Raw genomic sequence first — 10,000 nt, forward strand, 5'->3', positions numbered from 1 at the left:
AGAGAGAGAGAGAGAGAGAAAGGGTGTACAAGTAATTATCACCCTTTACAATGTTAACTAGTTTTATTTTCATTAAAATGAATAATTAGAAACGACGTAACGAGTTTTCTTCTCTTCAATAATGATCGGCTAAATTTGATCAAATCATTTTTGTTTTTCACCGTTATACGAGAGAATTTTTTATTCTTCTCGAGCAAGAAGAAAGGAAATAGTAATAATAAAAACAAAAAAAAATAAGTAAATAAATATATATATATATATATATCATATATATATATGCACACACACACTGAAGACAGTTTCTTCGAGTCAATGCAGATTCATTCACGCTGAATCATTTACTCGCATCTCTCGCGTTGAGTTCTGTCCATCGCCTTTCTCCGCTTCCCCGTTTCTTGTTTCATCATCTCAACGGTTTTACGCTTCGCCGAGATTCCACCGTGAGCGAGAAGGAAGCAAGAAAATCGTTAGAAAGGAGGATCGGAATTTATTTCTCTTTCTTTCTTTCATTTTTGTCCAAAAAATCAGGCCGTTTCGCCTTCTTTCTTGAATTTACTCGCATTGTTTCAAGTTATTCGTAACTCGTAGAATCACCGAGATTTATGATCATAGATATCATTATTAGTATTATTGATAATAATAGTAATAATAATAATGAAAAAGAAAAGGAGACAAAAAAAGTAAAAAAGAAGACAGGAAGAAAATACTTTGATTTATTCACGTCAATTTTCTACCTCTCCTCTTTTTTCTTATTATTATTTTACCAAGAATTAAGATAGAGCTAACGATCTGACACGTTTCGCGAGCAACTTCGAAAGGGTGGAGTCATCAGTACCGGATAATCATTATGCTCTGCGCATCCATCGAAGGTCAACGTCTGGTCGGCAGTAGACGACCAGTAACAGCAGCAGTATCAGTAGCAGAAGTAAGCTAGGTAGCTAGCTGACCAGGAAAGCTTAGGGTTAGATACTTTTATAGAGTAATACCTTATTGATATTCTATATCTTATTCTATTTCATAATAATACTCATGTATTATAATTGCAGTATATATGATTTTAATGTATGTAGTCTTACGAGTTTCCAGAATTGTCACCACCAAGGTAGACTCGCGTGTTCACCACAAACGACGAGGACGATTATTTCTATTTCTTTTGAATTAAATTTAATGTGAAAAATTATTTTTATAAAATCTATTCAATTTAACGGATATTTGAAAAACGTTAACAATTTTTACATCGCCGTTTTATTTCCTTTTCTATTTTATTCTTTCGATTTGTTTCGTGAGGAATCGCCATCATCAAGAATGACCTTGAAGTTTGTTGTTCGAGGACAAGGCTAATAGATCGATTCGCAAGATCTCGACGGGAAATCGTGTCGAAACTTTCGTTTTGTCTCGGTCTCGATTTGAAAAGAAGATTCTTATGCACTTTTGCCCGAGCACCAATGCCGGTTTACAATTATTTTGCTTACGCGATTATGCGTCAAGCTTTCACCGCTCGAGGGAAATGATCTTCCTCTTATTATCATTCTTCTTCTTCTTCTTCTTCTTCTTCTTTTTCTTCTTCCTCCCCTCCCTCTTCTTCCTCTTCTTCTATTAGTTTCACGCCGTATGTTGTTATCTTATCTTTCGTTTGCTATTACTTATTAACGTCTTCCGTTGTAAAACAAAAGAAACGAAAGGTACTCACGAAAAAGAGGGCGAAAGTTTAGCGTGAGATCATTTTTATCTTAAGTAGACGCATACCATCCTACTTTCGTCGTTCGTTGAATGTCATTGATTTCATTAGCAATAATTTAATTTTTTTCTATTTTTTTTTCCTGTATTTTTTCTTAAGTAAGATAATTTTCCGTTTTTTTTACGTTCAATTAAAAGGAAGTATCTCAAAGGTAGTGGAAGCGTGACCAAAGTGATTTCAGTATAATCAAGATAAGAGATTGAAATTTATTCGCATAATTAGTAGTCAACGTCCGTGTTAATTCGATATCTTGAAAAAAAGAAACAAGAAAAGATAAAAAAATAACAAAATAGATCTCGGTAAGCTTGGATAAAAGTTACCGGAGGAACGGTTCTTATGTAGAACAGTAGGTTGAACAGGGAGGAAATAGTAAAGCCCGTTTATAATATCGTTCTGTCGAGTGAAAACGACCGCTGGTGTATCTCGCGTGAGATTGCATGAAGAGGAAATAGATAATCATAAACGTATTGAGGAGAAGCACGATTAATCTCGAGGCGGTGGACGTTAGGATGCGTTAAAATGAAATCAAAAGGAGATAACGAGTCATCCTCGATCTCGTTTCGAGTGCAGGTATTTAAAAGAAAGAAAATGGTAAGAAAAGAGAGATTTTACAACTCTACAAATTATCGAAAGACTTTTCAATGTAATCTTTACGGTCATAAATCATAATTTTTTGAATAGAACAATATTTTCATACATTAAATAGGAGAAATAATATTTTTTCTATTTTTTCTTTTTTTTTTAGAAAATAAAAATCTCCTTTCGGACCGAATAATATTCTTCGGGAAATTAAAAGTTCTTTTTCGGACGCCATAATATTTTTTGGATAGTAAATAACAAATAATATATTTCTCGAATAAAATAATATCTCAGGAGATTAAGCAGTACCTTTGGAATAAGTTAATCATTTCTTTTTTCCCTTTTTGTTTTTTTTTTTTTGAACAAATTTAAAGCGATCTATCGTACAAACTATTTTATCTATTTTTTTCTCTTCTTCTCTCTAGTTCCTAAAATAGATCCATTATAAGAGAACGACGTTCTCCTCGTATAATCTCTTATCATCCGTCTCACTCTTTTTCAGGCGACAAACCGCAAACAATTTCACGTGTTCACCTACGCGTGAAGCGGTAAACCGCAAATGCCTGGTCGAAGACGAAGAGATGATCAAAGATCTCCTTCCTTTCCCCCATAACAAGGAACCAGAAATTATTGAGATTTATTGGGAATCGTCTTCCTCAACGTATAGTTAAAGAATAGCCAGCAGGCAAACGCGTGCCACTGTTATGCCGTCGAACAAGCTTCCGTAAAACACTTTCGCGAGTATTTCACCTTTGTACCAGAAGCATTTCAAAGGAACGCGCTTGTAATTATTTTCCTTTATATTAGTATCTCATTTATCGATAGGTACGTTGTAAACGAACAGATGGCATCTAGGCAATGATAAAAGTAAATATTTCTTTCAACACGTTTATAACGAAGTCGGAGAAGGCTCCTTAAGAAATCTCGAGTCTTTTAATCCGTCTTATCGGTTTAATTTATCGAATGCATCATTATTTGCAACATCATTGGCCTACTTGAAGAAGAAATGATTTGGACCACCCGAGCGGCACTTTCTCGATTGTTTCGACACCCTCTGCGTGATCGTTATGAGACCTGGATTTAGCATATATCTATTAATAGTTTATACTTGCTCTTTCAGAAAAAAGAGAAAATTTGGTAGAGAAAGAGAAGATAGATAGAAAGAAAAAATAGATAAAGACATACACGCAGACCAAATACAAAATATAGAAAATTCGATCGTCATAAAAGAGAAAGAAAAAATGATAGAAAAATCAACCGTCTTGAAAGAGAAAGAAAAGAGAAGAATGAGAGAGAAAGAGAGAGAGAGAGAGAGAGAGAGAGAGAGAGAGAGAGAGAGAGAGAGAGAGAGAGAGAGAGGAGAGAAAGAGAGAGAGAGAGCAATAGAGAAGAAAATATTAAAAAATCGGCCATCGTGAAAGAGAAAGAAAGAAACATAGAAAAATCGATCATGGTGAAAGAGAAAGAGAGATAAATAAAGATAGATAGTTGAATAGTAGGAGGAAAGAAAAATTTCGTCGCGTTTTCCTTGGTACCGTCGTCGTGAGTTCGCGTGTACGAGAGGAACTAAGCGAAGGGAGAGGATTGGCGGAGATGCGGCTTAGGATTCCGAGCGCGGTCGAGTGCTTTCTGGTTGGTTGGTAAGTGGGACTAGCGGGGACTCATAGGCAGGAGGCCCCCTACGAGAGCCCGCAGTCGGACTCGAACCCCGAACCAATATCAGCCGTGAGTAGTACCCTTCACGAGTGTCTCTCTGCTCCCTTTTATTATCCTTATCATTATTATCATATTTCACGGCTATTATAATATTCGATCGATATTTTCGATTTTTTTTTTCTTTTTCTTTTTTATTTCTATCGAGTGTGCAAGAACGTTCGTAAGTTTGTACGAAAAAGATCCAAAGGAAGAAGAAAAGGATTCGTCGAAGAGGTACGATTTCAGTGTTTTTCTTTCTTAAGAAAAAACGAGGTAGAGATACGGATAAAAGTAAAGATAGAGATAGATATAAATAGAGAGAGAAAGAGAGAGAGAGAGAAAGAAAGAGGATAATGAACGAGATGATTTCCGGTTGGCTCGTCCTCGCATTTCTGAGATCGAGATAGAAGTTGACTGACTGACCTTGAGTTCGAATGTATTTCTGTTCCCGATTAAGGGGATGAAGTATATCGAGAGGTATCAAGATGTATCGAGATTGATGAATTTCTGTTTTCCGGAAATTCTATCGGCTATGCTATTTATATTCTACTTATTTAATTTTTTTAGTCTTTCGTTCAACGTGCTTATACAAAATATTTATTTGATTTACGAATAATTTGAAACAAACAAACAAACAAACAAATAAATAAACAAACAAACAAAACAGAAAAAGAAAACCATTCATAGTTTAGTACGGTTAGAAAAATGGGATGAAACTTTCTCAAAATGTTATCTCAATTTATTCGATAAAGGAGATGAGAAATTGTTCAAAGAATGATTTTAAGTTCGCATGACGGATAGCTTTCTCCCGTCAGAAGTCAGGATCTCGAGACAAGAGAAGAAGGTAAAGGGAGAAGATCGACGGCGAAACTAATCTCGACCTCGACCCAGGCATTAGCGTCTCGATGACGACCAACTTGAAGTATACCATTTTAGTCATCTCTCTTCCTCTCTCTCTCTCTCTCTCTCTCTCTCTCTCTCTCCATCTCTTCTTCTTTGTGCATACACACAAAGAAAGACCATTCGCATAAATGGCATATATGTGATCCGTTTTGGAATAGATCCGTTATATCTCTCTGTCACTGTCTCTCTTTCGATTTGTTATCTTCATATTAAAATCAACGCTTCATCGTAGAAAAATACACATTCCCACGATTCTTCGAGCCTTATTCTTCTTTTTCTTCTCTCATAGTTTCACTATTTCTCTTTTTCTCTACATTTAAAAGACTTCATTTTGATCTTCCTGTCTACTTACACGAACGATCCTCTCGTTCACCGGGATATCCATATTCAAGCCATTTTGCATAGATTATGAGACTTTATCTTTGGATCATTTCTCACGTAGATAACCCTTTGTTTGATGCTGCTCTCGGAGAACCCTCGACTAGTATACTCTAAAGGATATTAAATCGACGGTATTCGATGAAGCATCGAATAATTCTTTTTTTTCTTGCTCCCTTTTTCCTTCCCTTCACATTCGTCTTTTTTCTTTTTTTCTCCTTTCCTTTTCTCCTTTTTCTTTCCTTTTTTTTCCATTTTCCTTTTTACGACGTGAGAGTACATTTTGTTCACACACATTTGCATAATCGTGTCGGAAAGGTCTATCGAAGATTATGTACAAAGTTCAGATTTCCCTTTTTTAATTAATCGACTCATTTCCTTCGTCGCGATGGTTTGATCGTAAATATGAAAAATTAAAAAACCAGAAGCAAGAAAGAAAAAGAGAAAACAAAAATGGACAAAAAAGGATATTATCAATCGTAGAATCTCTCGATAAAATCTCAAAGACACTTCGAATGCAAGGAGATCTCTCGACACAGACGAACGATCTTACGGTGAAAGATAAGACGAAGGGAGCACAAGATCGCAAGATAGAATATAATAATGTAACGGATCGGAAGCTGTGCTTCGTCGCTTCTACCATCATTCTTCCTCCTCCTCTTCTTCCTCCTCCTGCTCTTTCCTTGGTCTTCTTCTCTTCTCTTCTCTTCTCTTCTCTTCTCTTCTCTTCTCTTTCTTGTACGTGCTCATGCGTGCAGATCCGTGCGACCTTGCAAATGCAAAGAAGAAGAGATAACGGCCCGTAAGGAATGTACCGGGTGACCCAATTCCAAGCAAGTCCGTACCGGTGAACGCGCGATAATTATCACGGCGCCTACGTTCAAGAGCATCGAGCGAAACAGTAACGACAATGACGACGACGACGACAACGACGACAACGACGACAACGACAACGACGCCGACGACGACGAAGCTGAAGACGAAGACGACGATAAAGTCGACAAGGGTCGTTGACGAAGCAAATCGGAAGTCGCCAGAGAATAATAAGTTCGATATTCTAAAAGAATCGATATATTCTTGCTCGTAATGTGAAGTGAACGCTGACGAAGTACTTCGAAGTAACGTTATAAAATATGTTTCGATTCAATGAATATACATACAAATCACTGATTATACTTTCGGGGGTGGGGGGGGGGATGAAATGGGATGGGGGAGGCAGAGAAGAAGAGAAAGGGTGGGGGAAATCGTTAACGATTTACAGCGACCTACATCATTTAAGCGTTATTTATTGCTTCCTCGAAAAGTCGATCCATAAAGTGCGATTAGAAAAAGAAAAAAAGGAAAAAAAGAAAGAAAGAAAGAATGAAAAAAAATTACGATCCGATTGCGTGATCTCGTTGTACGTGTGTACTCGTTTCGACCGCCTGTAATCACAATCTCTGAAAAAAAAGGACAAAAAAGAAACAACAAAAAAGAAAAATCAATTGGCAAATGAAGGAAGGAGCAAAAAAAAGATTCATCAAACACGAACGTTCGAGATATCGGTGATATTATCGCGATAATCAGAGTGTGATCGTCGTCGTCGTCATCGTCGTCGTCGGTAAAAATGATCGGATAAGAAAATGGGGTTTTGAAAAGACAAGTTTAAAACACGGTCTACGAACTCGGTCTTTTTCCCAAGAACGCGTTATCGAGTCTAAAGCCGGGCCTCGATGATTTTTTTAACGTTGTATGTAAGATCGTTCCGTTATTAGAACGAGGAGAGGTAGATAGAAGCAAGCCGGTAGTAGAGATTGGCGTTTTACTTTGCGAGGGACGACGAATCGGAAAGGTGGAAAATCGTTACTCGAAAGTTTCTCCGAGGAAGAGAAAGAGAGAGGGAGAGGGAGAGAGAGAGAGAGAGAGAGGGAGAGGAGAGAAAGGAAGAAAGAGAGATAAAAAGAGAAAGAGAGAGAACGCGTACGCTTGTTGCTTCCACGCAGCATCCATATCGTGGTCCAGCCTGGTAGAGTTTGAAAAAAATAATGTTACCGTTAAGGAAGGCCGAGCTCTCAGCGTAAACTCTTCTCGTTTCGTCTCGATGCTCTCGCGAGATCCGCTCGGACGTGAGCTTAGGGTTCATGCTTGCTCTAGATGGATGAGAGAAAGATAGTGAAAGAGAGAGAGAGAGAGAGAGAGAAAGAGAAAGAAAAAAAGAAAGAGAGAGAGAGAGAGAGAGAAAGAGAAAGAGAGAATCCAAGACGCGTGGGAATCAGGGATGTTCCTTTAAACGATCTGTACGTATCGACAGATCTACGTGTGTCTCTTCTACGATCTCGTGAAAGATCTACGTCGATCTGTCTTCCAGTCTCGTACTCGTTCGAAACGTTTGTCGATCGATATACTTCGGAATATCGTTAAACGAATGTAATTAGAACGAAGATCCTGTGAGAAAGAGAATTCTAAAGTCCTAACGTGGGACTTTTTGATTCTCTTTTAAAAGATTCGATTAAAGAAAGAGAAAGAGAGAAAGAGAGAGAAAGATAGACTTGGTATTTGGAAAATGAGAGGATTATACGCAAGAGAATAATCATGTTCCATTATCACAATTAAAGGACTCTCTCATTGTCGTGAAGATAATCTTCACTCTAGCGGGAACGGTTTCGCCTTCGTAAGAGCAAACGTGCTGTATAATGAGAACGAGATTCGCTTGATACGGTAGATATACCTACGACATTAATCTTCTCTTTAACGAGAAATAATTCTACGAAATGTTAGCCCAGTTAAGTTCAAAGACAAGTATTTTATTCAAGAATAACGTAGGTATATTATTCGGTATAAAAAATCCTGTCCTTTATCATTCTAGTCTCGGGTATGTTTGCTTACATCTAATATACATACATCGTTAACATCTATGTTTACAATTGACAGTAACATCCTAATAATATCGTGTTCTCAGGTATATTCGTATCATTATTACTGCTGACATCGAGTAGAGCAGACAGAACTAAAGTAACAGTCACGGGAAAGAAGACAAAGGAGTGGACGGTAAATAAAGGAAGATAAAACAGAAACTTGTTGGGAAATAATAAACATAGTGTAAACTCGTAAAAGGAGAATTTACGTGAAAGAGAAAGGAAAATGAAGACGATACGAACGATAGTATGGCTAGTATTACCAATCACAAGTTGTCTAGCTTTGCCACCGTCACAACAAGAACACGCTCGTGGCTCGGTTAGAGCAAAACAAACGACACCAACTTTGCCCAATAGAATTACTTCTGTTATCACTTCGACGACCATACCATCGATAACAAGTTCAAGTTCGTCCATAGCGTCGAGTTCAATGTCTTCGGTTACAACGCCTATACCAACATCTTCATCGTCGGCAACAACTATAACAACGTCATCTTCGTCAACCAATCCGATCGTATCAATTGCTTCAACCGAACAGATTATGTCGAGAACGGCAGCTACTTCCGGTAGCGGAAGTACCGTGTTCTTGTCTTCAACAAGAAAGGTCAGCACGAAACTGGATGAATCGACTAGCACGATGGCCTCTACATCGGGTAAAGAGACTCGTGAATCACCTGGGAAGATTCGACCGCAGATCAAGTTAACGACAAATTATACCAGCGCGAGTGAGGTAAGGGTTCTTTCCTTTTCTTTGTCTGTTCGTTAATTTCTTTCTTTCTCTTCTCTTCTGTTTTCCTTTCTTTTCTTATCTTTTCTTCTTTTATCTCTTAATTTATTATCATTAGAGATTGTGATCATTAATCGTTAATCGCTAATAGATAAATCGTATTTTTATTATATGTACATAGAAACTATGTTTCCAGATTTTTAAACCATGCGCACGTTCCGTTAGTAAACTCGAACTATCTCGAGTTTCTCGCGATAGTCACGATTGTATTGTGACTCGATCGTAATTCGATGTATCTTTAAAGCGTCTTCATTGTTCCTCGTAAAGATATCTTCCTCCCTCTCTATGCACACAATATATACATACATACACACACATATATATATATTGTGTGTATAGTACACACACACACACACACACAAAATAATATAATATAGTACATATATATATATATAGTATACGTGTAGTTGTGTAGTATGTATATATACTTGAGATAGCAAAAGAGGTATCTTTTCTCTCAAGGGGGTTGGGAACTTTCTTCTCATCGACATTCCCGTTTACCCATCTCTATACGTCCAACAAGATAATTTATCGTAGAGCAGTACTGACGACTTTCCTGACAACTTTCTTCGAACTAAAAACCAACAACGCTCGATCTACATCGGAGAAAGAAAATTTTTCAAGATTGTTGGGATCGATTTCCTAAAAGAGTCGAGAAGCTCGACCTTCTCTCATCTCTTACGTAATAATAATAATCCAAGTGAAAAAATAAGAAAATGTTCAGTTTCTTTGATACATAATAGTATACATATATATATATACACACACACTATTGTATGTACATACATACATATATATACACAGTACGTACAGTTTGTACAGAGTTAGTAGAAAGGGACCCAGATTCGTGCGAGGGTCGGTGAGTGTCGCGAGCCTCGCGAGGGAAAAAAATGCCAAATGGGTCGACCTAGAAAGTAGCAAGCGAGGCAGAACACACCACGTGTTGCGAGTAGATACTTATAAAGAGAATATAATACGTCCTACGTAGATATGTATATACGTACGATCATCAACGATATACCTACG

The 10,000-nt window shown here is 37.4% G+C and overlaps 2 protein-coding genes across 3 annotated transcripts in view; one reads left to right on the top strand and one right to left on the bottom strand.

The window, feature by feature from the left end:
* Nucleotides 1–10,000, bottom strand: part of LOC122627251 (elongation factor-like GTPase 1) — a 51,643-nt gene that overhangs the window by 22,970 nt on the left and 18,673 nt on the right. The window lies entirely within an intron of this gene.
* The window catches only part of LOC122627256 (mucin-5AC), a 20,508-nt gene continuing 14,249 nt past the window's right edge, over nucleotides 3,742–10,000 (top strand). The window contains exons 1-2 of one of the 2 annotated variants that reach the window (XM_043808279.1): nucleotides 3,742–4,246; nucleotides 8,232–8,917. In XM_043808279.1, the coding sequence (XP_043664214.1) occupies nucleotides 8,414–8,917 (504 nt within the window). In that variant the 5' untranslated portion in view covers nucleotides 3,742–4,246; nucleotides 8,232–8,413. Of the gene's footprint in view, nucleotides 4,247–8,193; nucleotides 8,918–10,000 lie in introns of those variants that run through there. The other variant, XM_043808280.1, reaches the window with a different exon arrangement.

This window comes from Vespula pensylvanica, chromosome 2 (assembly GCF_014466175.1).
Source record: "Vespula pensylvanica isolate Volc-1 chromosome 2, ASM1446617v1, whole genome shotgun sequence".
NCBI lineage: Eukaryota > Metazoa > Arthropoda > Insecta > Hymenoptera > Vespidae > Vespula > Vespula pensylvanica.